The sequence below is a fragment of the Camelus ferus genome, chromosome 18, assembly GCF_009834535.1.
Source record: "Camelus ferus isolate YT-003-E chromosome 18, BCGSAC_Cfer_1.0, whole genome shotgun sequence".
NCBI lineage: Eukaryota > Metazoa > Chordata > Mammalia > Artiodactyla > Camelidae > Camelus > Camelus ferus.
Genome location: NC_045713.1, coordinates 31,980,862 through 32,008,019, shown reverse-complemented (window position 1 = coordinate 32,008,019; position 27,158 = coordinate 31,980,862). Strand labels below are relative to the sequence as shown.

At 46.9% G+C, this 27,158-nt stretch overlaps 1 protein-coding gene and 1 non-coding gene across 2 annotated transcripts in view; one reads left to right on the top strand and one right to left on the bottom strand.

Moving 5' to 3' along the window:
- VWA3A (von Willebrand factor A domain containing 3A) overlaps positions 1 to 27,158 on the top strand; it is a 45,137-nt gene that overhangs the window by 3,839 nt on the left and 14,140 nt on the right. The window contains exons 4-22 of the mRNA XM_032460885.1: positions 32 to 155; positions 4,192 to 4,316; positions 4,414 to 4,491; positions 6,161 to 6,215; positions 9,492 to 9,590; positions 11,046 to 11,152; positions 12,532 to 12,657; positions 12,985 to 13,093; positions 13,316 to 13,381; positions 15,527 to 15,652; positions 17,543 to 17,678; positions 17,795 to 17,898; positions 19,118 to 19,198; positions 19,625 to 19,719; positions 21,155 to 21,274; positions 24,237 to 24,311; positions 24,502 to 24,646; positions 25,101 to 25,296; positions 25,961 to 26,031. Coding sequence (XP_032316776.1) covers positions 32 to 155; positions 4,192 to 4,316; positions 4,414 to 4,491; positions 6,161 to 6,215; positions 9,492 to 9,590; positions 11,046 to 11,152; positions 12,532 to 12,657; positions 12,985 to 13,093; positions 13,316 to 13,381; positions 15,527 to 15,652; positions 17,543 to 17,678; positions 17,795 to 17,898; positions 19,118 to 19,198; positions 19,625 to 19,719; positions 21,155 to 21,274; positions 24,237 to 24,311; positions 24,502 to 24,646; positions 25,101 to 25,296; positions 25,961 to 26,031 — 2,038 coding nt within the window. The remainder of the gene's footprint in view (positions 1 to 31; positions 156 to 4,191; positions 4,317 to 4,413; positions 4,492 to 6,160; positions 6,216 to 9,491; positions 9,591 to 11,045; positions 11,153 to 12,531; positions 12,658 to 12,984; positions 13,094 to 13,315; positions 13,382 to 15,526; positions 15,653 to 17,542; positions 17,679 to 17,794; positions 17,899 to 19,117; positions 19,199 to 19,624; positions 19,720 to 21,154; positions 21,275 to 24,236; positions 24,312 to 24,501; positions 24,647 to 25,100; positions 25,297 to 25,960; positions 26,032 to 27,158) is intronic.
- Positions 2,843 to 2,914, bottom strand: TRNAT-AGU. The gene has a single exon. It is a non-coding gene; the product is annotated as a tRNA-Thr (tRNA).

Here is a 27,158-nt window from a genome sequence, read left to right as displayed (position 1 = left end):
GACATTGATCCAATCTCGTTGTGTTTTGTAGCATGAGGAGGTACAACGACGGAGATCCGAAGAAGCAACTGAACCAGAAGAATATCAATGCACTTGGCCAAAATCTAGACGATGGACTACTAGTTACACACGTTAACCAGACACAGGACTTACTGGTAAAAACCCATACTACTTTGACTGAGTCTCAGTGCTTATAAATCATGGTCAGGAAAAGCACAATGTGTGTTAAACTCTGGGTATTTCTTTCTTCACATAGGATCTCAGGACTGAAAAAGATTAGTTAAGCATTCATCTCTAATCCCCTGCCTTTAGAAATGACTGAAGAATTTCTGTGCTGTTTAAGACCTTGTATAACCTTCTCGGCCATATCATTAAACATCAATAAACATTGAAGACTCTGTCCATGTTATCAAAGCATGACAACTAAGGAATTTAATTCCAAAATTCCCCTTCCTGAGATTTGTTTTTCTTGTAGGGTTCCCTAAAATCTAGATCCAAAAGTCAGCTTTAGGAAGTGCTGCTGAAGCAAGAGTTATGGCAGGGGAATTCACCTCTAGAATAACCAGAATAGAACTGTGGTTTTAGGCTGACCCTCCATGTGTCAGTGAGCTGTCTCCCTGTGATGCTGCGTGGAATGTCTAGAACTCAGAATTCACTCTGCCGTAGAAACCATTGTCATCAGAGGTTGTCAGGTGCAAGCCTGGCCCATAGCCACCTGCCTATTCTACACCAGAGTTTAAAGATGATACCTTTGAAATAATAATCAGTCAAAAACAATACAGTTTTAATGCTGCCAATTAAACAATCAGGAAAATAGTCACGTTTTGTTTTCCTCAAGTATTAGCACTTATGGGAAGGCAAGTTTAATTAAAAGGAAATGAGGAAATGTCAATAGAGCCTTGAGATTCTGAAGGATTCTTTCAATGACTTTAGATGTTGATGCTATGAGTCTTTATTTCACCGATGTTCATATCGAATACATGACTTCCCAGGTGTACAAGGACCACTCTTACGTTTATCAGCCACAACCAGGGCCGCCTCTACTCACAAACCAATAGCGGGAAAGAGGGAAAGGATCCCCCCAACACAAAGATCTTACTATTCTGTACGTAAAGCACGCACTTCAGTATCTAATCAGTATGTTCTGCAGTCAAAAATCTATCATGTGTTTGAGATAGGTCTTCAGATTATCAGTAATACAAAATCCACATCCGAAAACATGACGGATCATTTCAAAGGCAAGTAAAATGGAAGAAAGGTGAATTAGAAGTCTGCCAAGCTCGGCGTTGTCAACCAGGGAGACCTGAGAGATGAGAAGAGTGACATCTAGTGTCCACAGGATGCAGCGCAGGGTTTCCCTAAGTGTGGGACGGGGCTACGATTATCCGGGGTGCTGTTGGAGGGCTGGACTTTAATCAGCGTAGAACCGTGCCCTTCACAAAGATAGTCAGAGTTTGGTGGTAATTTAAAGGCAATATAGTATTGTGGTTATGAGCATGACCATCCCAGCTCTACCACTTACTAGCTGTGTGACTTTGGACAAATTACTTAATCCTCTATACTTCGGTTTCCTTGTCAGTTAAATGAGATTAATCTGCAGACTTAAATGAGTTAATATATGGAAAGTGCTTGACACAGAATAAGTGCTATTTAGGTGTTTGCTCTAATTATTAGTGGTTCTCACGCTTCTTTAACGCTTGCTAATTTCCTTTTGAAACAGAGGGTGAGCAGACCTCAGGCACAGAGCGTAAAGCATCCAGTACTATCTGGCTGGACTATGATGGCAGTGTTTTATTATCATTGTCCTTGTTTGCTTGTTACCTTCTCTTCATGACCAAGCCTGAGGGGGAACTAAGGGTCATTGTCAAGAACTGTTATGCAGCAACACTCAAGGCTGGGTTCTCTACCTTACACCCATTTTACAGGTGAAGAAAGGGACTCATGACTTGTCACACATCAGGAAGCTAGTAAGTGGAGAGCCAGGACTGCACTCCCTCCTTCCCGCCCATTCTTCCTCTGTCCTTTCCTCCTCCCATGTCCTCTATCCGATCTAATCCTGTCTAGTGCAGCTCAGTCATCTACAGCAGATGGTTTCAACCCCTTGACCACCACCTCACCCTGTCCAGTGATAGCCTGACAAACACAAGCCCAAGCAATACCCACTCGAGGTTCCAGCAGGTGCACTGGGGACAAGCAAAGCCATGGCTCTAGATGTGCACATTCCAGTTGTCAGATGCTGCAGGGCAGTTTCTCTCACTGTGGGTAATTTAAAGGCAATATAGTATTGTGATTTTGAGTATGATGTGGTTATGAGCGTGACCATCCCAACTCTGCCACTTAATAGCTATGTGACTTTGGACAAATTGCTTAATTCTCTATATTTCGAATTACTTAATTTTCTCACTGTGGGACTGAGCTGGCCTCCTTACAATGCCGTTCCACACCCTCAGCCAGTCACGGCCAACTCCGGCAACAGTTAAGACCCACCAACATCACATGAACAGTGATGGCTGTGCTGGAAGCTCCTGCAGAACCCCTGCCTGACCTGGGCCTTGCACACCTTTCCAGTCTCCTCTCACGTCATACCTACCCTGTATTCCCTATGCTCCCACCACAGTGGCCCCCTCTCTCTTCTTCCAACACTCTGCCCCTGCCCCTGTGCACTCCTCTGCCTGGACTGTGTGTTCCCAGCTATGCCCGGGGCTGGCTCCTTCTACACCTTCAGATCTCGGCTCAGAGGGGCCTTCTCTGACCCCCACCTCAGCTAAAGTGACCTGCCCATCTCCACTCTCATCACTTTCTATCACATTCCTCTGCTCCACTTTCTTCTTCTTTTTTTTGGTGGAGGCACTGGGGATTGAACCCAGGACCTCATGTATACTAGGCATGCACTCTACCACTGAGCTATACCTTCCCCCCTCCACTTTCTTAATAGAATTGTTCCTTTCTGAAATCATGTACATTGATTTTTCTGTTTTCTTTACTGACCGTCTACCCACACTAGAGTGTAAGCTCCAAGAAGGCCAGAACATTTCTATCTTGTTCATACTGTAGCCCTGGCAGGTCCTGTGCTAGTTCACAGCAGAGCTCAGAACAAGGTGAAGTGAGCTCAGCACCTCAGGTCAGCTCCCTCCACCTTCTGGCTCCTGGAATGTATCACCAATGGTGAATGCTTGCCATGAACGACACTGCTCCGCCACCAGGGCCACCACCCACATCCTGAGCTTAGCACTATGTAAGTGACACTCGCATCACTAGGCAAAAGCAAGGGGGCTTGTCCATTTCATGGCCAGACTCCTGTGGTGGCTAGGAAATGCTTTTGCTGAAATGTTTACCCGCTGCTCCTGTTTCTGGAATGGGCAGGAAAACCCATTCCTTCTTCCATCTGCCAACAAATGTTTGACTGATAGGGAGGCAGAACTCGCGCACCTGAATGGATACAGAGAGTGCAGACTTGGAAATAAACCAAAAAAAAAAAAAATGACACAAATGAGAACAGAGGCATTTATAATGTGCTTGCTATGGCAAGAGGTCAGCCACCATCACCTGGGTTTGGCAGAGAGTCAAAGGCAGGCAGGGGAGCAGGAAGGCTTTATAGTGAAAAACAAGAAGGCTCTGGGTGTGCCCTGAATGAGGTTGTTGGCCTCCAGAAGCTGGAGGCGGGCTAACTGGAAGCCAGGCATCTCATGTGACTGGTTTGGGGGCACATGTGGCTTTCTCTGGTGGGTCCTGAGCTGAAAGGGGGATGAAAAGTAGGAAAGCTGGCAGTCACTGGCCAGATTCTTGACCCTTCTGGTCCAGTTGTTGCAGTGGTTATGGTTTGGCTTCGTGGACTGGTCACTACAGAAGGTGTGTGTCAGTTTTACTGTCACATAGGATCTAGCCATTGTGTGTTTGTATATTCAGTCTCTCACAAGGCAGGATGTGAAGAGTGATCCTTGAATCATCTAGACACACGCTGAGGGCGAGGTGAGGGATGGGAACCAGTATTTCAGGGGCAGCTGGCCCAGAGCACAGGCACCCGCATTGGTCTGTTCCCCCAGCAAGGTGAGTTCTTGAACAGACTGCTCTCAGGTAGGACCCATCAGGGCTGACAACCCTTGGGGATCCATGAGGAGGGAACCAAAAGCACCCTCCACCTTGCCCTCTCTTTCCACTGTTTTCTGTTTGACTCTCACTTTGGTCTCGCAGAGGCTGCAGGGAGATGAGACCCAGCCTTCAGCCTGCGAAGACTCGGAAGATTGGCTTTCAACACACAGTTTAAAGTCTGAGAAACTCACCTTGGCTGATCTGATGAGCCAGGGGACAGCTGTGCTGTAAGTCCGAAGCCACTCCCCTCTCCCCCAAGCCTGCAAGACACACCCAGTCCCCCCTGAGCCCAAGAGACCCTTTCATAGGACGTTGCTTCTTCAGGGAGGAGGGCAGCAAGGTCATGAGGAAAATGCACTTCTCCACCTCGACCATCCACCGGTTCGAATCCAAGCTTTCTGAGTGAGTATAGTTCCTCAGCATCCCCCCAGCAACCCAGACCTCAGTAATTACCTCATGTCAGCAGCCTGAAAGTGGCTTTGTTCAAACGACAGTTTCAGCGGGACTTTGGGCCGGCCTCTTCCCACCTCTAGCCCCAGTCCCCTCTTTCCTCAAACAAAGAAGTCAGACCATATCAGGTTTTCTCAGCCTTTTAAAATCCATGGTTCCTTTGGATGAACCCATAAAACCTCGCGGCCACATTTGATGTGTAATGGTTAAGAGTGATCACTTGCGATGACAGATCGGTTGGGTTCATACTTCTGCAGATGTATATCAAAAATATTCAGGCTCCCCCAGCTTCCACCCTGGAATTTGACAGTACTGCCCCCAGTGTAGCAATCAATTGGCCATGATTACTGCTTGTCTGAGGTTTCTTAAAAGGTTATAATCATAATTAATAGCCAACACTTACGCATGTGTCAGAAATTCTGCTAAGGGCTGCACACATTATTTTATTTAATCCTCACAACAATTCAAAATATACTGTCACTCTCAGGCCAGTTAACCAGAAGTCAATTGCTAAATGACGAATTTGCCAAATTTATCAAAACATTTTCATTGTAATTTTTATAGCAAACTTTATTGGGTTGGAAGTTTAAACAGATTTTTAAAGAAGCCTGCAACATTTTGGTTGATTGGTTTTCATTGTGAATCCAGCGTTTTAAGGAATGCTCAGATCTATTCAGTTAATCGGTCTTTTAGCAAATTGATTTTCAGAGAATTAGCTTTCAGTAAACCAACTTTTGGCAAATTGACTTGGATAGAGTCCTATTATCTCCTTGTTGGAGAGGATGTGACTGGGGCTGACAGGGTTTACCACACCTGTCCAAGGTCTTACAGCCCTTAAAGGGCAGAGCCAGATGTCAAAGACAAGCATGTTCCATCCTGGAGCTCACGCCCTTACCTGCATCCACACTCCTGCGTGCCTGATCCCTCTGCCCACTGCCCATCATATCCAAAGCCCTTCCTTGCCCTTTTCTGGCTTCCAAATCCCACCTGCCCTCCATGAGGGCAATTCAGTTAAATCCATGTGACTGGGTCCTTACCATAAGCATTTGGTACAGGCTGGTCTCCAAACAGCCCCTTGGAATGGTTTGCAAGAAGAGTTTTCAATAAGGGAAGCTCAAGTACTTCCCCTGGCCACTTACTTTTCAAAAGCAGTTTTGTTCATCACTCCATTGATGAACTGCTGCAGAACTGTCACTTGTGCACTAATGGCCATGTCCAGGTGCCTAGGAAGTCTCGTCTGAGAAGACACAGATTCGAGAAGAGCAAGGGTGTTCTTCCGCCTTCCTCATGAGACTCCCCATCCTCACAGACTGATCCTCCCTCAAAGCCCGCCCTCAGTTCCTCCAAACCACAGCCATTTATAACGCATACCACATCACCAAGTGCACCATCCACGCACTCGACCCCTTTCGCCATCCCCTCCAGCCTTTACCCCTGGCAGACAAATACCTTCAGCTTTCTCTTCGCTAGATTTTGCCTTATATTCTCCCAATGCCTTAGGCACATTAAAAGGTGGCGGGGGGGAGATCCCATGTGAACTTTCCTTCCACGTATGTCTAAGTAGCTGTTGCTCAGTAACAAAGCTGACCTTGGGTGACAAGTCTTTCTGGTGTTTTGACAGAGCTATTGAAGTCTATCAACAGAGGATTCAGTGGCTCACAGAAAACAGCAAGAAGGTAATAGACATCGATTTCATTCTTTGCCCCTGCTCAACCATTCCCTCTGTACTGGTTAGAACCCTTTTAGTTGCAAATGATAGACCTCCAATTTACATTAGCTAAACTAAAAAAAAGGAATTTCTAGATCAACATAAATGAAAAACCCAAACACAGCTGTACCCAGTGGCTCAAATGATGTCATTCTTTGTGTCCAGGCTCTGCTTTCCTCTGGGTTGGTTTTATCTTTGGGAAGGTTCTCCCTGATCTTGGGAAATTGGTCACCAGCAGCTCTAAACTTACATGTCACCAGCTAAAGTGACATGTCAAGGAGGACCTCACCTTCCTTTCCCAGTACACCCCACCAAGTCCTAGGGTTGACTCTTGTTGGGCCAATTTAGACCAGTCACCATAGCCAAGGGGATGAGATATACTAACCCATGAGTCCTGGAACTAGTGCTCACTCCTGGGGAAAGACAGGGTCGGGGAGGCTGGGTGAGCAGCCCCCAAACCTCAGGGACTGTGAAAGGGAGACAGATAAGCCAGAGTGCTGTGACCAGGAGAGGAAACGGATCCTGGGTGAGAACAGCAAAGGTCCCCTAGACCATTTCACTTCAGATCCTTAATGAAATTTATGACTAAGGTTGATCATCTGCACATAACTTTTCTTGAAAGTTTGATTAAATGTTTTCCTCAGACCCAAAGGGCAGATCATGGGCAAATGAACCTTTCTGTTGCTTTCTTATTTGTTTTAGCCTCTCTTCTCCCAAATTGGTGCTTTTCTGGCCTGCCATTTGCTTGCACCTTAGGCAATCCTCAGTTTTTGTTTTAAAGCCTGGGACAGACAGATGTGCTGAAATTCATGCTCCCCACCCCCGGCTCCCAACCCCCACCTCTGCACAAGACCAGTGAGTGACAATGCAGAGCTAAGGCTGGCTGTCTGGGCTGAGTCCACAGTGCAGTCTACATCTCAGATTCACCTGCCTAGGCTGGTCTCCAGCTGTGGCACGCCCCCTCTGTTTGCACATGGTGACACAGGCAGAGACACTGCAGAGGGATGAAATCCTCACGTACTCCACAAACACCTGCTCAGGGAATGTTGCTCTCACCCGCCAGCCCCCATCACACCTGTCCTGGCACTTTTGACAAAGGGGACAGGGATGCTGGTTGAGCTCTTCTCCCCCTCTACGGCTTTCTTGTTTTCTAGTGGAGGTACTGGGAATTGAACCCAGGACCTCATGCATGCTAAGCATGCACTGTACCACTGAGCTGTAAACCCCCCCCCCCATTTCTGATGGAGTTAGAGGAGCCATGAAACAAGCCCAGACTGGACTCCAGGGAAGCTATCGCTGTAAATCAACTCATGAGTCCTCTGGGTGCTGAGGCACCGGGGTGATTCATAGTCCACCGCTGGGCCCAGTTCCCAACTTGCTGTCAGCAAGGCCATGGCCAAGGGCCTACTTCTCTGGATGTCTGTTTCCATATCTGCAGAGGATGAAAGCAAGGGTTACAAACTGATGGAACACAGGCAAATCTGGCCCTACAAGCATGTTTCTCTTGGCCCCTGTAGTATAATATTTTTTGAAATTAGTTACCAAGATTAAAAAATCCTAATATTTCACTATTATGTCTGCTTTCAGTCTTCTCTTGAACCATTGGGGCTATCTGGCATCACCGAGCTCCAACTCCCCCTACGTACTTTTCCAGTTATTTCTATGGGATAAATGTCTGAATCTCAATAGCGAGGTTTAAGGAAATGCATGTTTTCAATTATAAAAGCTCTCAAGTCAGCTTTCTCAAATTTTAAAAAGAATAAAACTGGCCCCAAATTTGAACTCCTTCTGGCCCCTGAAAATTGGCAACGTCCTGGGAAACGTCATACTTCATTTGGGTCGTGAGTTCAACAAATAATGACTGGCTTATCACAACATGTCAGGCACTCTTCCAGGATTGGGGGTGCAGACATGACCGGTACAAAGGGCCCGCCTTCGAGGAGCTTAGAGTCCAGTGGGGGAGGACAGACAATAAATTAATAAATCATATACAAGGTCGGTTAGGAATGGCGTTATAAAGAAGAAGAGTGGGGTGAGGGAACAGAGAGTGAGATGGAAGGAGGGCTAATTAAATAGAACGGCCTAGGAGGAGATGTCAGGTGAAGGAAGTGAGGGAGTGAGCCATGTAGAGATCTGGGGGAGAATGTCCCAGGTAGAGGAAACAGCAAATTCAAAGGCCCTGAGACAGGAACAAGCTTGGCACATTGCAGAAGCAGCAAGCAGACCTGTGTAGCAAGCCCGGGGCAAGCAGTGGAAGAGGGGAGGCTACAGGCAGGCACAGAGCAGGGAGACCTTGCTGAGCTCAGATTTTATGTGACAGCTTTAAGCAGGGGAGTGACATGATCTGACTTACGTTTCAAATTAGTAACTCTGGATGCTTCATCGGCTGACCGTAGAGAACAAAGGCTGGGAGACAATGATGGTATCTTACACTCGAGCGCTGGGTCAGAAATGAGATGAGAACTGATGGATTCAGAGCCTGGTTTGAAGGCAGAGCCAGGAGGATTTGCTGTTGATGGATTGGATAGGTTTGGGGCCAGAGTGCCTGGGTGAATGGTAAATGCCATTTACCGAGGTGGGGAAGACTGAACAAGGAGCAGGTTTGAGGAGGAGCAATAACTTAGGTTTCCAACAAAGAAGGATTTAAGGCAAAAAGCATCAAATGGAGACTACTGCCCTAGAGAACTATCAATTTCGTATGAATGAAAATTCCAGTTCACAATGCAGCTAGAAAGGGGATGAAGTGTATGTGCTGAATCAAACAGCATAGGCATGCAGATAGCATTAGCTGTTAGAAACATAATTAGAAACTCACAGACATACCCCTGCAGCCGGAGAACTCAACACATCTGCCTTCGTTTGGTAGAATAGGCAGAAAATAAATAAGGATATAGAGAAATGAAATAAGATACGCTGATGTAATTAGACGTCAGACTTTGTAACTTTCAAAGGCGGCTTTTCTAGTCTCTGAATTTTCTTTAATAAGCATGTATTACTTTATAAGGATGGATAGTAAATATTAAGGGGGAAAATATTAAATAGGCTGCCACAAATAGGAGCAGATAGTGCCCAGAGCTAAAGTCGGGACGCTGGGTTTTGCTCCTTCTTCTGTAAAATGAGTCTTCCTTCTGCGGCTTCATGTTGAGGCCGAGGAGCACTTGTGTGTTTCGCAGAGCTGTCAGTGAAAGGTCTGCAGGGGCACAGAGCTGTGCTGGTGGTTCCTGCACGCCCTCTCTGGTTTCAGGCTTTCGGCCTCATCAAGGGGACCAGAGTCGGCATCCTCACTGATGTGTCAGCCGTCAGCAGTGGCCCTCAGAAAGAGGAGTTCCAAAATGACCTCCTGGTAAGTCTCTCTGGCACAGAGAAGTGCCTGGATCCACCCCCACCCCCAGCCCACCCTCCCCTTTGTGAGCTGGCTAACTGCCTTTGTTTATAGCAAAACCGAGTGTTTTACAAAGAACAGTTCACACTTAATTAGCACCTACCGTTAAGAAAAATACATTGAGTTCTGCGAAACCCAGCCTCACAGGCATTCTCAGTTGCAGTGTGAGCTTCCAGTAGTTTCAGCACGGCACTCGCTACTAATTTGACTTTGTCTTGAGAGCCAGGGTTCCCTGGAAGGAGGGCGTGGGTACAGTATCAGCTGGACTGACTCCAGCATGCACAGCAGGGCTTGCCAGCCTTTTCCGAATGGAGGAGAGGAGGGAAGCGATTCTGGTTTCTTTGGCATGTCCGTAACTGAGAAGCTAAGAACTCTAGGGTCAAATCCCAGGCACCTCTACCGCTTCCGGGCTATGTGACCCTGTTACTTAATCTCTCTGTGCCTCAGTTACCTCATCTGTACAATGGGGATGATAGCAGGAGCCATCGCACAGGGCCGCCAGAGACAAAAGGAGTTCATGCAAATTAAGTGCTCAGTACAAAGTCTGGCATCAAACAAAGCCTCTGGGGAGTAATGAGGAGGATCTGCTTTCTCAGAGGAGCCTCGAGAGCTTTGGGTGGGACCTTCACAGCAACAGTAGTTCCAAGGACCCTTTAGAGGGATCAACATGGGCCAGTTTCCAGACTTGGTCCCTGTCCCCTGGTCTCAGCAGGTGTCAGGGGACAGGTGTCAGTGCAGGCTCCCCTTCATGACAAGTCCCTGTAGCCCAGTTTCCAAAGATCCCCACGGTGGACTGGTCCAGTATTAGCCAGGGCAAGGCTCATGTTGGTGGCATGAAGGTGGAATTTCTAGCTGGCCAGGAAAACAAGGGAGGAGTTATCTTCCTGTTGAACATTCATCAGGCCGAGCTTGAGAGCATGGGACAGGCTGGCGCTGCACCCATTGCTCCATCCCCAACTCAGAAGGGAAACCACTGCCCCCGACGTCCGTCCTCCTCCCTGGGGGCCACAGTTAAGTGTCAAGTCCCAACCAGAGCACCCGCTGAGATAGATGCCCATCCCACCCACATCCATGACCCAAGTGGGTGGCAGCCCTCAGGAGCTGCTCCAGAAGAGAATGTGGGCCTGCAGCCAATGAGGGCACAGCTCTCCCAGACAGGACAGCCCATGACCCGCCCCCACCACACACAGCCAGGGACAGGCTTTGGACAGGCCACTAGGGCATTCCTCCCATGCCCCGTGAGACCCCAAGGGCAGCAAGCAGGTGTCAACTTGGGGCCACTAAGCCAAGCCTCAAGTGACCCTGTTTCAGCACAATTCACATCCCAGCCCAGAGGGACCAGCCACACCTCAGCTGGGAAGCCAGGCTCCACGTGGTCCTGGCTCTGGGAGCCAGTGACGTCCTTCTGTCCACCAGAGCCTCATTGATGAGCAGCTGAGCCACAAGGAGAAGCTGTACGTCCTGTCCTTTGGCACCACCACCAGCGCCCTCTGGCCTGACCCCATGGACGTCAGCACCTCTACGTGAGTGACTGCCCAGCCTTGGCCCTGGTGTTTCCCCATTTTCCTCTGTACTTCACAAGTATTTAATATTTGTTGCTGACACATAGAATAGGATCATTATGCCCATTTTGCAGATGAGGAAACTGGGACTCAGACAAGGGAACATGCCTGAAATGGCAGAGTCAGGACTGGATTCCCAAGCCCAGAGCAGATTCCAGGGAAAACCACATGCTTGGGTTTCTGGGATGGAGATCCCCGTGCCCAGCACTAGCCATAAAGAGGAACCCTTCCACAGAGAGAAGTGCAGGTTCCCACCACAGCGGGGTCCTAGCACCCAGCTCTGACAGTGACTGGGGCATCTGACTGGTCCTTTAACTCTCTCATTAGCAGAATGTGGTGAGAACACCTGCTTCTCACAGAGTTGTTGTGAAGATGAAGCGAAAAATAAGTACTGCAGGGGGACAGTCACTCGGTGAACGAGAGCTTTTTTTTTTTTTTTTTACTGTGATTTCCACTCTTGTTAGACCCCGGAGCTCTGGGATGTCAGACCTGGAAGTCACCTTGAGACCATATATCCAAGGGTTCCTCAGCTGCAGTCATTCCCGGGCTCCCCTCGTGATTTCTGTCACATCCCTGCTGCTGTATTGTGACTTACTCTGTGTCACTGGTACTATTATCTATTTTTAACTGTCAACTCTATTGGTATTTTGATGGAAACAACCAATACTATAACTGAGACGCCCATTATCACTTGTGGTAATTAAAAGTCATCATAAAAGTAACACAATGACAGCAAGCAAAACAATGATGTCAAATTCCAGCTTGAAAACCATTGGCTTAAGAAGGCGCCAGGCCTGGGATTTGTTCTCTGTGTTTAAAAGGGAGATTCAACAGTTAAACACTAACGAAAAATAGATTTCCTGGCAATGAGCTGAGGGTGTTTTTTTTTTTTTTTTAAATCAGACTGAAAGAGAAATGGAAAGGACAGAGCTCTCGTGCCACGGGAGGTATTTAACCAAGAAAGCTCCCCGTGAAGTCATTTTCCCTGTTGTGAGTGGTGTGTCTACCAATCCATGTGGGGTGTAGCCAACATGCCTCGGTGCCTTCTCTTCGAGCCCTCTCAGAGTTAGGGGATTAATTCCGTGCTTCAGGCTGAGGTCTGCCTCCCAGGGGAACTGGAAGGAAAGAAAAATCACACCTGGCTTGAAATCTCAGCATTGCCAGTTGCTTACAGTATCACCTTGGGCAGGTCCTACCTCGGAGCCTCAGTTTCCTCATCTATAAAATGGGAATAAAGGTATCCATCACAAAGAGCTACTGTCAGGCTTAAAGGAGCTCCTATTTGTCCTGGACCTGGCACCTAGTGAGAATTCTGTCTCCATTATCACCCCGACCCCCAGCCTTCAGGAACTCAAGCTCTGGGTAAAGAAACTTGAGCCCGAGGGAGGCAGCAATCTGCTACAAGCCCTGAAGAAAGTCTTCACTCTGAAGGGGCTGAATTCTCTGGTGACCATTATGGGAAGCTGGTAGGTCTCCTTTCCTAAGCACATAACAGACACAAGAAGGGGCTGGAGAAACAAACCATTTTTAGAGAAGAGATCATCAGGCATGAGCCTTCATGTGCCTTCGAGAGCAGGACTGTGTTCACAGGCCATCCGTCCCCAGATGTGGGGGGAGGGCAGCCAGGGAAGGCCAGGCCTGTGGTCCACTCTGCCCCACATCTTGCACAGGTGACCTGGGACACAGGTGGTTGGTTAGATTTGACAGCTGTTCCTTGGGTGGGTTCCTACCATTCTGCTGTGGAAAGTCCTCGTGCTGGAGTGCCGCCTTCTCTTCTTGCATCTTCTCCCCAGCCCAGATCAGCCTTCTGAAATCCTGTCCGACTACATCCAACAGTCCGCCATGGGAAGGGACCTCATCACCCATTTCATCACCTACAAGTGCGACGAGCAGGTGCCCCCTGTAAGAACCCAAGATTCTCCAAGGCTTCCCTCGACTGGCCACAGTGAGCTGAGCCAGCCTTAGAGGCCCCTGAGCTGTGGACCAGAACACACCTCTCCCTGTACCTAGTGCTCCCGTGGGTCAGCTGGGAGGTTTTGGACAGTTGGGAGGCTCAGACAAGGAGAAGACTTGTTAGAGTATTGGTCCTGCCCTAGTGAGGACTGACCCTATCCGTCCCCACAGGCTGTTCTGAAGAACCTTGCAGAAGCTCTTGGGGGCTACTACCACTGCTATGGTCCAGAGATGGAGGTAAGCCCTTGGGCCAACACGCTACCCCCTCCTCCTGTCCCCCGTGCCTCCAAAGTTGTGCCCAGGGAGGCTGGGCCAGACAGACCATGCAGAGTGTGTGCTTACTTCTTCCCCATCCCTACTCAATGGGTTCACATAGGGAAAATCAGCTTAAAATGAATATGTGGGGAGAACAAGAAACACATGGAGTCACAAGAGATCTTTTGTCTGTGTGTATGATGAGTTGGTTGCACACTGTGAGCCTAGCCCGTGGGAGCCTTTTAAAGCCCCGCAGGGAGAAGAAGCCTGTCTCTATCCAGTTGCCATCAACATGGGCCCCACCCACCTCTGCTCCCACCAAAGCTCTGATTCTGAAGCAGTTGATTCAGGTCTCTCTTCTAGAGGGACCCTTGCTACTGCAGGAGACGTGCAACAATCAGTTCTGGATGAGCAATTCTGTACCGATCCATCCACTAGTATCCTTGTCCTAGGTAATAATAACATCACCCACTCCATATCCACAGTGGAGGACAGCTAGCGATTAACATTAACAGTTAGCAAATGTGTATGTGGATCCATCTGGCAGATTGAGAATCCAGTTGTCTGTTCACCTAACAGGCTGTGCGTTGCCTGCCAAGCACCAGTAGCCAGGAGTAAATGAATATTTGCATCTCACAAGTGTGTTCAAGTGTTGCAAAGTCTAGCACTTCACACGAGGGAGCCAAGGTCAGGCCATATTTTCCTTGGGCAACACCCCTTCTTGTTATGTCATTACCTAGACTCTGTTTGTAGGAGTCACACACTCTATGGGCTGGGAGGTTACTGTGTGTGAATGACACTGGCTGGTTTAAGAAATATTTTCTCCTAAAACCTGTGACCCTCTTGGCTTATCTGTTGTTTTTCCACTCTTGATGGAGGTATGGGTAAAACAAATTTCATTGTCTTTAGTATGAGACAGTGCAAGGATGACAAAAAATTACAACTGACTTTGATGGTGGTGCAAGAGAGAGTAGCGGGGAGTGTGGTGAACTAAACAGCGTATGCCCCGTCTATGTAAAGAGGCACCTCTGCTCAGCCCCAGCAGATTGTTGTTATGTAGGAGTGTGACTTTTCTGTTTCTAGGACTTCTGATTTTTCAACAAGAGCCAGAAGTCTAGATATTTGTGTATGTGTGATTTCTTTACATTTTAAAAAATTGAAGTGAAATTCTCATAACATAAAGTGAACAATTAGTAGCATGTAGTACATTCACAGTGTTGTGAGACCACCAGCTTTATTTAGTTCCAAAACATTTTCATCACCCCAAAAGGAAACTCTGTACCCATTAAAGCAGTTAGTCCACATTCCCCCTCCCCCACAGCCCCAGGTAACCACCAATCTGCTTTCTGTCTCTATGGATTTACCTAATCGGGACATTTCATTACATGGAATCATATACCTTTTGTGTCTGTCTTCCTTCAGTTAGCACAGTGTTTTCAAGGTTCACCTATGGTGTATCATATAACAGGACTTCGTTCTTTTTAATGGTTGGATAATACTCCATTTTCTAGATATACACATTTTGTTTCTCCATTCATCAGTCAACAGACACTTGAGTTGTTTCCACCTTTTGGCTATTGTGAACTGGCATCAATATTGGTGTACAAGTGTCTGAGTCCCTGGTTTCAATTATCGTAGATATATAGCTAGGAGTAGAAATGCTGGCCCATGTAGTAATTCTATATTTAATATTTTGAGGAGCCCCCAAACTGTTCTCCACAGCAGCTGCATCACTTTGCATTTCCACCAGCATCACACAAGAGTTCCTGTTCCCCACGTTCTCTCCAACATTTGTTATAGTAGTAGTATTATTATTCCTATTATTATTATTATTATTATTATTATTATTATTATTGCCATCCTAGAGGATGTAAAATGTTTCTTCCCATTTTTAAGGTTACAGAGTCCTTCAGCTGTTTAAAACCCTGCAGGCCAATATTGTGCAAATGGGGCGCATCACCACCGTTCCAGTCTCTGTCGGGCACACGAACCCCACTTTATATGGTCTGCTTTAAAGAGTCAGCCGCTCCACCTTAGAGACTGACGTGGCTTCTTGTACTTTCCTGCCTTGCCCACTGTCAGTAGCCAGGTGACTTCTGGCTGACCGATTGCTCCCACCACCCACAGATCTGCGCCAGCCGGGAGGTGGATGAGCTCCTGGCAGAAATCCAGAAAGCCCAGAGCCTCCGGAGCCACGTCCAAGCCCTGCAGCAGAGCTCCCCCTGCGAGGAGCCGGCCGGCGGGAGGCAGGAGGTAGGGGGCGGGAGACGATGCTCTGACCTGGCAGAGGCACTCAGCTGGCCTCCCTCCGCTCTCCTGGCTCACCTGCCTCCCAGGGGGCGCGGCTGCGCAGCCCCCAACCGCCCACCCCCCCGCATCGGGAAAGAGAAACAAGGCGAAGCCCCACCCCCCACAACCCCTCGCGGTTCTGAGCTGCAGGGGCCTCCTCTGTGCTGGAAGGATCCTGGTGGCTTTTTATTAATTATTTATTATTATTATTATTATTACTACTACTATTATTATTATTATTATTATTATTAATTATTCCAGGGAAATTATTGTTGATTAATTATTAATTTCCAAATTCATTGTTATTTTAAATAATTGATTATTATTTTGAAAATTATAACATTAATTGTTATTTTTCAGAGAAAGGCCAGCAGACTCCTGCCACCCCTTCCACCTTCCACTGTCCCCCCTCCCCCCTAGTTTGGAGAATAATGAAAACCTCAGCTGCACACAGCAGGCCGTCTTGAAGGCAGTCTTCCCACCCAGCTTCTCATTCAGGGCAAAGTCCCTGCTTGGTGATGTTTAATTTAACATGAGCAGAATAACTCAGCCAGCTTATGGACACAAGCACCATAAAAGCTATGTGCTGTTTAGACCACAGAGAAAACTTAGCTCTGGACAGAGAGAACTGGGAATGCATTTATAGCTTCATAGAATGAAGGTCTGGATTTGTGGTACCAGACATTCTGACCTGGCTGGATGTCCTGAAAGAAACACAGCACCTAGACTGGGAGCTTAAATTTTAGTTTAAGCTTCTCTACTGATTATCTATAAACAATAGCAATAATTATTAGTATTATAATTAGAATAGTTCTCATTTACTGAGTGCTTATTATAAGATAGGCACAATGCTTAACTCTTTAAATGCCTTATTTTACCTTTAAAATGACATCTGCATCAGGTATGTCATTACCCCCATTTTGTAGGTGAGAAAACTGATGTTAAGAGGTTTAATAATTTGCCTGAGACCACAGAGATAGAAATCGATTGAGTCTGAACTGAACACAGGTCTGTCTGACACCAAAATCTTGCCAGGAGTGTCCCAAAATGAAATGCATGTGCCACTTGTGGTTTGCAAGATGATTATAAGGTGACATATGGGTTAATATTCTTTAAAATGTTATGTGTTTAAAACTAGCTTATCATGGTAGAAATATATCTTCTTTCTAAAATTATTTAAGTACAAAAAAAGGAGTCAATTAAAAATTAAAATAGAAATTAATATTAATTTCAATTATATTATTAGAATTAATAATTTAAAAGCTTTAATGTTATACATGTTTTGTTTTTTTAATATTAAGTAAATAACAGTACAGTGGTACTCAAATACAGCAAAATTCATGAAGGCATTGCTCAAGTGTCCAAAATATGGGAATTTCTGTTCTGTGTTTTCCTCTTACACAAGCTATGTGATTTAACAACTCAGAACCTCAGGCTTTCCATTGTAAATGTGAGTGAGGGAGGCCAGGATAGATCATGGCTCCGTAAATGATCTGGTGTAGGAGTTACTTTTTAGTTGCCTGGAGTCTTATGTTTTGAGCCCAGGGAGGGGCCACCAGGCATCTTGGAGTCTGCGGTGCTGGTCTTAATGGTAAGGGTGGGAAGGGGTGGGGGGGGTGGACAAATCAATAAAGAAGTGATTTTCTGGCTACATCTCTCTCTTCTCCTGGAAATTCTAGAAATCCCCAGACAAAGGGATGGGGATGGTGGGAGGGGAAGACAGAACTGCCTTTAATTTACCAGGTAATGTTTTAATATGCTCCTCTTTAGAAACTGGGTTGGGAGGGGGTGGGACTGTGGACTTTCTAGCTACAAAATATGATTATGTAATGATGCTTTTTCATTTTAATTTAGATTTCCAACGAGATTGCAAAAAGGCCATTCACAAGTCTCTTGCCTAAACCCCCGAAGCATGAGGCTCCCCTCACAATTGAGTTCCCAAACTTGGCCAAGACTTCTGCAGAATGGCTGAAGACCAACAGCCTGAAAGGTAAATCCCCAAAGAGGGCAGACCCCAGGACTCAGGTGACTGACACTGATTGAAAGACGTGAACCCTCTGGGGCTTCATGATTAGTGCCTCAAACCCCACTATTTATTTTTTACAGCCAAGAAGCTAAGCCTCTATCAGGTTCTGGCCCCCAATGCATTCTCTCCCGTGGAGGAATTTGTGCCTATTCTCCGGAAGACAGTCTCATCCACTATCTATGAGGTAACAGATTCAGAGTTCTCTCCAGTGCTTTGCAGGGGAGCTCATTTGTGGTGTTTCCTTTCTTAAATGTTCAGGAAATAAGAGTCATAATGCAGAGCCCAAGGCGCAGGGGCTGAGGGCTTGGAGTGGGATGTAAGCTTTCCACTCAGGACTCCAGACCTGCTCATCAAACCGACTCTAACTGCTGTTTTTCAAAGATGTGAACATGATACTTGGGAGAGTGGGGTAAGAGGGAGTGTACTGGGCAGCTTGGTCACCTCCTCCATGGAAGTTTTCTTCCAGCCCACACACTCCCTCTCTTTCTGCCCTCGCTGTACCTTGTACAGAGTTCTGCTGTAGCTCCCAGGATGTGCTAACACATGTATTTATTACGTGTCTAAAACCCACCAGAGTATGAGCCCCTTAAAAGAAACAAAATTCTCTGATTCTGTATCCCTGATATCTAGTACACGGAAGCAGCCAAGGAATGTTGAGTGAGTGGAAGGAAGGATGGAAAGAAGGAAAAGAAGGATGAGTGGGTGAATGGATGGAAATGATGAATGAATAGGTGAAAGGATGGACAGAAATGTGAACAGATGGAAGGATGGATGACAGGATAGAATGAAAAAAGATGAAAGGATAAAGGGAAGGATGGAAGGATGGAGAAATGGAAGAAAGGAATATTAAGTGAGTAGAAAGATCAGTGGGAAAATGAAAGAATGAAAGAATGAAAGGAAAGAGAGAGAGTGGGGTGTGTAGTTCTGACAGTCCATGGATGGATGACTAAGTGGATGGAGTGAAAGTTAGAGATACAGACATGACAATTTGATGGAGGGTGAAAGAACAAATTGAACAAATTTGATTTTTAAAGTGTCCATGAAGGCTTATCTGGGTTCCCAAACCTAAGAGCCCATGACCAGTACGTTTTAAGGTCTCTGTCTCTTCTATTACCGAAACCTCCAACCATATCTTGTAATAAAGATTCTGGTGTTCAGAAGAGCCTCCTAGGAAGGGAGCAGCTTGCCGTCAGCAGGGTTCATTCAGGGGACCACTCTCCTGAGGCTCCAGCCAAGGCACCGGCCTGCTGGGGTGGGGGCATAATCTGACCCCGGATGAGTTCAGAACCCGCTTCCCTCTCTTGCATCTGATTTGGAGAGCCCAGTGCACAGTTTAAACTTGTACCCCTCCCCTATACGTGCTTCTGCTCACCCACTCGCCTCCTGGCCACACCTGAGTGCAGAAGGCAATGGTACAATTTGAATGGCATGACGGGACGGTGAAGAACATTCACGTGGATCTTCCCTTCCTATATGAGTACCAGGTCAGTGGGGGGTCCTGTCTGTCAGAATATGGGGGTGCAGGGGGCAGGGAAGGAAGGCACCGTGGAATGTGGGGGCACCAAGCACTAGTCTGTTTACTCCCTCTTGTAAATAGAGACTGTGCTCCACCCACGGGCCTCTCTGGAGCTTTCGCCACCTCCCCCCCAGGCAGGGATGAGGATGCCTAAAACAAAAGTCTCTAATCCTCTGGGTTGGGACCCACCTCTCCCCTATTTGAGGCAATGAAATACTTCGACTGTTCTCTTCCTGGCTTGCTGCAGATTCATCCATGCTTTAGTGCCTGGATACCTAAGGCCTTGACACAACATTCCCAAAAGCCTAGTGGGGTACACCCCCCTCCCCCACAGACCCCTTAATCGGACATCCTCCGTGCAGTCACTCACTGTGGGTGGCCCCTGAGTTTGCAGAAACAGCTCAGCAGAGCTATGCAGATGTATGAGAGACGGATGGAGTGGCTCTCCTTGGCCAGCAGAAGAATCTGGGGCACCGTCTGCGAAAAAAGGTACCTTCCCCCAAGGAGTGTTCTTGTCCTTCCTGGGTCTCCTGTATGACACAGCAGTTATCTGACTCATGGGTTCCCTGGTGGTAGCATCAGAAGCCATCATTTAGATTAAAGATCAGCAATCACTCAGCAGAACCCCTGGAGGACAAAATCCCACCATCATCCTCAACATCAACAGTAAAATCACTGTGTCACTCAGGACCTTTCCTGTTAAAAAAGTAACAGAAACTAAATGCAAATTGATCTAAACAAAACAGAGAAGTCCGGTTAAAGTAACTGAAAATTCTAGAGTAGATTTGATTACGGAATTCAGGCATGGCTTGATCCAGAAGTGCATACATGTCAGGAATCTCTCTCTATCCTTCAGCTCTGTTTTCCTCTCTGTTGACTTTGTTTTCAGTCAGGATTTCTCCTCCCCTTCAAGTGGCAAGATAGCCACCTGAAACTCCCAGTTTAGCCCTCCCAGGGCTTGGAGCATGGCATCACCCACAAGCTATTCATCCTTGCCAGGAGAGAGTGATGTTCTGATTGCCTGGAATCAAATGTCCACTCTCAAAGCTTGGGTAGGGTCAGCTCCACCAACTCAAATGGACTGTTTGAGATAGAGGTGTTTGTCCCCCACAAAAATCAAGAGGCTGCTGTGAGAAGAGGTAATCGATGCTAAGTAGGGAGGAAAAAATAGGTATCCACTGTAGCCATTATTATCACTCCATACCTTATTTGATGCATTACAACTCACTAAATATTATACTTTGTAATACTATTCATCTATTGTATCATTTAATTCTCAAAGCAACCCCATGAGGGAGTCTTATTATAGTTTATAGTTAAATATGCCAAGGATCAGAGAGGTTTTGTAACTTGCCTAAGGCCACATAGGAAGTGGGACTTGAACCAAGGTCTTCTGACTCTGTATCCAGTGGATTTCTTTTGCTCTCCATAGCTGTCTCAAAATGAGAATGGTGGGAGGAGATTTGAGGTAGTAAGGGAGAAGGCTGAATGGTGCTAGAGATCATAAAACAGAGAGAGAAAATAAAAAGACACATTGCCCCAGAGGCCCAGTTACACCTAATTCCCCATCTGACTTGCTTAGCTTCCTTCTGTTTTCACTTCACAGACCCCAACCTATGATAATACTGAATGCTAGTGATTTAAAAAGAAATGTATGAAAATCATTCTACGCCACCCTGCCCTTAAACCTCCTCCACTGTGAGGCTTTATTGACAGACACTCCTGGAGAGAAGGTTCCATGACTCCCTCAGGCTACTGTTATAAAACCCACCTGTGCTGACCTCAAACCACGGAGACGATTTTGGCCAGTGGCAAATCTGGCACGCAAAACTCCCCTGGAAAAAACTTTAAATAGTAAAATGGAACGAAATACACATTATCTGAGAGATTCGGTTCTCCTCTTAAAGCTTGTATTTCTTTTCAGGGTGGTTATACTGCTCGATATCTCTGTGACCAATTCCATGTACATTATTCATATCCAGCACTCCCTGCGGCTTCTGCTGGAGGAGCAACTGGCCAACAAGGACTGCTTCAACATCGTGGCGTACGTGGGCTCCTGCCTCCCGGCAGCGGGGAGGGCGTGCCGCTCTGGTGCCTCGCCGGGCCGAGGCCTCTGCAGGACAGCAGATGCGCACCCAGCATCCTGGGGGGGCCGTCAGTTTATCTGATTTGAAGTGATCTTGTTTGGGGCACTGAATAATTAAATAGTTGCAGGACAGTCCCACTGGGGCGAAGGTGGTAAGAGGCCCCAGTACACCACTGCTTGATCAGCCGGGATAGGGTAACTCAGCCCATTGCCCCATTTGGCTTCCAAGCTGATAAAACGCAAACGAGAAAAAAGGGGCCCCCGGGCTTAGTCCCAGCTCATTTCTAGCAACTACGAGGTTTCAAACATTTAGAATTCCAGTTGTAAATCTTAATATGTTTAGCTATATACAATTAAATCATATAGTGATATATAAAACTGTATGATTTATATATAAAACTAAATATGTTTAAATTATATACAATCATATATAATATCAAATAAAATTGTATATAACTATATATAATATATTTAAATTATATTTTTGTATATAACATAAATTTTAAATATAAATAAACTTAAATTTTAATTTAAAATATAAATACTTAATATATAAATTATATATTTATATATAAATTTAAATTATATATCACTATATTCAAATTATATGTAACTGTATCTAATACTATGTATATCTAAATTATAGTTTTATATACAGTTATATATAATTTTAATCTATAATTATATATAATTATATAATTATATAATTTAAATATATGTATAGTTATATATATATTTTAGGTTACATATCATTTTAACCAATTAGGGGAGAGAGAAGAGGAACCCACTTAAAGTATATATTTTAACACAACTTCACATCAAATAGGGAGTGTTCTAAACCTATAAATCAGCAGTTAATATTATATGTTAAACCGTATCAGAGCCTAATCTTTCCCTGATAAATTTTACAGAAAAAAAATGCTTAGAGAAACATTTTGGACAATATTTTCATCCAGTCAGCCAGCCATTCATTCAACAAAGTCTTATTGAAAGCCTGCCATGGACTAGTTGCCATGCTAGGCATTATGGATACAGAAATTAAAACACACAGTATCTGTCCTCAAGGACTTTGTGGCCTAGTAGTGGGAGACAGGCATGTTCAGGTGCAAGTGCTATTAAGTGTTTTCTGAAGAAATAAGTAGAAGGCAGGATATGAGACTGTGAGGGGCCAAAGGCAGGCTCAGTCCGTTGCGTGTGGGTAGAGGAAACCCTGGCAGAGGAAGTGACCCTTTAGCCGAGGCCTGACAGATGAGTAGGTGTTTGCCGGGCACATGGGAGTGACAGGGGAAGTGGGGAGAAAGGGCATTCCAGGCGCAGGGAACAGCATGAGCAGAGGCACAGGGGGGTGGGGGACCATGAGTGTGAATGTGGAGTGAGAGGGGGAGATTGTGCAGGACAAGACAAAAGAGGATTTATATAGGCCATGTTCAGGAGTTTCTATACTGTAGACATACAGGCATTCAAGGATTTTAAGCAAGGTTGTAATCATGAAACACTCAAGCTACAAGGTGAAGGATGAACTAGAGGGATGTAATACCTGGAGGGAAGGAGACCAGCTAGACGACTGCAATACTCTTGTCCTCTGTAGAGTGGGCTTGAGCCAAAGCAATGGGAGTGAAAGAAAGGGATGCTGTAGGAGATGTTAGGGAGTTAGAGTCTGCAGAATGTGGTCCCTGTTTGTCAGCTGTTGAGGGAATGGTAAAGAGAAGATGTACCAGGTAGAGCAGATCTTGGAAGTAGAAGATGGTTTTATTTGGGAGGAGGGTAATTAGGTTGGTTTTTTTTAAACAGAGGTACTGGGGATTGAACTCAGGACCTCATGCATGTTAAGCATGTGCTCTACCAATTGAGCTATACCCTCCCTCTGGTTTTAAACATATCGAGTTGGAGATTCTCAAGAGTTTGGAGATTCTCCTGTTAGGAGCTCTGGCAAGGAAATACGGGTTTGCAAGCCATCCGCATTTTGGTTGCCTGGTTGAAGACATGGGAGTGCCTGAGCTGCACCTGTGGTGACAACTGAGGCCAGAACTTGGGAGGAACTGTCCTTTGGAAGGTGGGCACAGGAAGGGAACCACCAAAGAAACAAGAGAGGAGCAGCCAGAGAGGCAGGTGGAAAACCAGGAGAGAAAGGGGTTTTCCTTTCCCACGGGAAGGAGGGTCTTAGAAACCTGCCCTGGGCTGAGGAGTAAGTAGAAGAGGAGGTGGTAACCGTTTTTCCTGGGAGCGTGTCTAGAAAGGGGAAAGAGGGAAAGAGAGAAGTAGGTAGGAGTGTGGACCCCAGTAGACGGAGGAAGTTATATTTAAGAGAGGAGATGGGGCAGAGGGAGGTAGAAGTCAGGAATGTGTGGGTGGGAGGTAACTCTGGGGCACGGTCTCAGAAGAGATCAGCTATGGGGAAGTCAGGAGCCCAGGTGGAAGAACCGCTCGTGAACCAGAGAGGGGACACCTTTTCCTTGAGAAAGGGGATAAATCCTCTTCTCAAAGATTTACATTCTCTATCAAGGGAAAATGAGCTAATGCATATTAAAAAAAAAAAAAAAACTATGTTACAGATGGAGAGTGGAAAATGTGTTGTGAGGATGAATCGGTGCTAGGGGAGCTAACAAGGGAGAAATGACTCCCTCCTTGGGAGGTGGGGACACTCAGGCAGAAAAGGGAGATAACCTGTCGGGAGGGAAGTCTGGCCAGAGCTGATCCCGGCTCCTGGCGCCGTGTCTCTGCTGAGAGTCCCAGCTCTGCTTTCTGGGAAGCGTCGTGACCAGCAAGGAAATCTCATGGCTGGCCCAGGCCAGTGACAGTCTAACATTTTGGGAGTGTAATTAGAATTTTGTCCCCCAAAAGTCTGGGGAGCCCAAAGAGCTGGAGCGCACCGTGGACCAACCTCCCGCCTAAGAATAAGCCCTCTTTCCTTCCCTCCAAGGTTTGGAAGCACAGTTGAAAGTTGGAGGCCAGAGATGGTTGCCGCCAGCCATGACAACTTACAGAGCGCCTGGAGGTAGGTGACCTGCTGTGTCTGTGGGCAAGCCCTTTCCTCTGGCTCCCTCTGTCCCAGGAAGTAGCTGTCTAGAATCTTCACCCTCCAATAGACACGGGCAAATAGGGAAACAACAGCCTTCCAGTCCCTGCCCTTCCCGTCTGGGGCCTTCGCAGCCGGCCTCCCTCAGCATGGCCTCCCTGCCTCCCAGGTGGGTCCTGACCCTGCAGTGTCGGGGCAGCAGGAACGTCCTCAGCGCCCTGCGGAAGGCTGTCGAAGTGGACTTCAAGGACAAAGACAAACAGCAATCGCAAGGCATCTACCTCTTCACAGGGGGCATCCCTGACCAGGACACGGTGGGTAGGCCGCGTGCTGGACATCCCTTACCCTTTGTGACCCCCCAGCTCCTCCTAGGTGGACACCTAGCCACTCGTTTCTCCAGCATGATTTTCCAGTCTAGACTTGATCATGCTGAAGAATCACCTGGAAATGTCACAATTCAGATGTTGTTAGACCTGGTTCCGAAGACTGAGCCTGGGGCCTGAGGGTCAGAGTTTCTAACAAGCGTCCAGGGGGATGACGAGACTGCTGGTCTACTGACCACGCTCTCGGGCCCAGCTCCCCGGCCACACCCTGTTAAGTGAGTAAGAGAAGTTGCGACCCAGGCCCTTTCACCTTTCTATCCTCAGTGCCGGGTACTAGACCAGGCACACAGTAGGGCCTCAGGAAAGAAAGTGAGGCTGAACCCATCTGAGACCAGCAGCTTCAAGAGCCCCCAGCTCTGGGCCCTTGCTCCCTCTCTCCCCGCAGCCCATGCTCAGTGCCTACATGGCCGAGGCCTGCGGGGGCTGCGACTTCCAGCTGAACGTGTGTCTCTTCTACGTGGACGAGTCACAGACGGGCAACACGCCCCCCGCCTGCTATGCCAGCTGCACTGACACGGCCGCCGCCTACCGGGAGGTCGCCCGGGCTGCTGGTGGCCGCTTCCACTGGTTTGGAGACACAGGTGCGTGAGTGCCGGCTGGTCCCTCTGCCTCTTTCCTTCCAGACAGTTCTTGGCCCCAACGTAGCTCCCTCTGCCATAGATGTATTCCAGGAAAACAGGGTGTGAAAAATCACATTTGAAAATGGGAAAGTACTGTTCTGGGGTTGGATGGTGGTGATGGCTGCACACCCACGTAAATGTACTTAATGCTGCTGAACTGTACACTGTTTAAAAATGGTTAAAATGGTAGGTTTTATCTTGTCTATATGTTGCCACAATTGTTTAAAAGTGAAAAAGAAAAAAAAGCAAAGCTACTTAAAATTAGTTTAGAATGTCAGGGCTGGAAGGGTCACTAAAGTTCCCTTAGTTCAGCATTTCCCGAGAGGTGAACATTCACAGCAGGTGGCTGGCAAGATAAGTGTACGTGGAACACAAAGCAACATTTTTTTTTAACTGTCATCAGAATATGCTACTCCAAAATATGCCGCTTGGGCATAAGCATTATTTTGAGCTGAAAACAATTAAGAAATAGAAGATGTTAAAACAAACAAACAAAACTTCTCTGCTTCCCCTGCCCCCTCTCTGCCTTAAAAGGTCACCTCCACACGGCCTGTGTGTTTACAGATACGGACGCTGGCCGGGATCCACGCCCCTTCCCCACGCTCATGACGCGCTTTGTTTGCAGGTATCTACGAAAGTGATGACATCAGTGCCATCGTGTCTGAGATGGAAAAGGCTCTCAGCTACTCCCAGAAGGTATGCCTTACGTGCAGGGGAAATGACTAGCTTCTGTACCAGGGTCCTGGGCTGTCATATAAAGTACCACAAACTGGGTGCCTTGGAGCAACAGATATTTATTGTCTCAAAGTCCCAGAGGCCAGTAGTCTGAAGTCAAAAGGGCCACGTTCCCCGCTGAAGGCTCCAGGTGGAACCTCTCCTTATGTCTCCCTCGCTTCTGGTGGTGGCTGGTATTAAGGAAGTGAAATGGCACCGAATGCTTGTTAAAAATAGCAAGGAAGACATTATTCAAGACGGCTGCAGAAGGGGAGAGAGATTGAACTCAGCTCCAATTATGCAGCAACGATAGCTGGGGATTCGTAGCCAAGCAGCAGAGTGACAGGGTCAGTGCATGGGAGACTTCTAGGAGGAACTTGGTTAGGGGGAGATTCTTGTCAAACAGGCTTCACAGGATTCTTTGCTGGAACTGGGTTCAGCAGGCCAAAGTCAGAGCCCAGTGAAGAAGAGGGCTCAGAGGACCGTGACTAAAGTTTGGTCTAGGAGAGACTCCTTGTCACCAGTAATCCTCGGCATTCCTTGCCTTCTAATCTCTGCCTCTGTCTTCACGTGGCCCTCCTCCCTCTGTATGTGTGTCTGTGTCTCTTCTCCAATTATAAGGACACCTGTCATATTGGATTAAGGGCCCAACCTTCCAGGATGACCTCAATTAACTTACATCATAATTATATCTGCAAAGGCCCTATTTCCAAGTCAGGTCACATTCACAAGTACCAGGGGTTTGGACTTCAGTACATTTTTTGGGAGACCCAAGTCACCCCACATCAGCTTCCCTCCTTGTGTGCTCATCCACTGACACCCGAGGCTTCCGATGAATCGTGAGAGTTTCCTGTAAGTCATTGGTTTCAGGTCCGTGTGCTCTACATCCTGGCCTGTACATCCCTGAACACGTCAAGCTCATTCCTAAACTCGGGGCCTTTGCACCTGCTATTTCCTCTCCCTGCCATTCCCCTCCCAGGTCATCCATGAATGGTTCCTTATTATTCAAAGTTCACTAAACTGTCAGTTCCTCAGAGAAGGGAATTGAACAGTTCAAGGTGAGGTGAGAGAGGGACCAGATCATGTCAGGAGCAATGAGAAATAAGGGA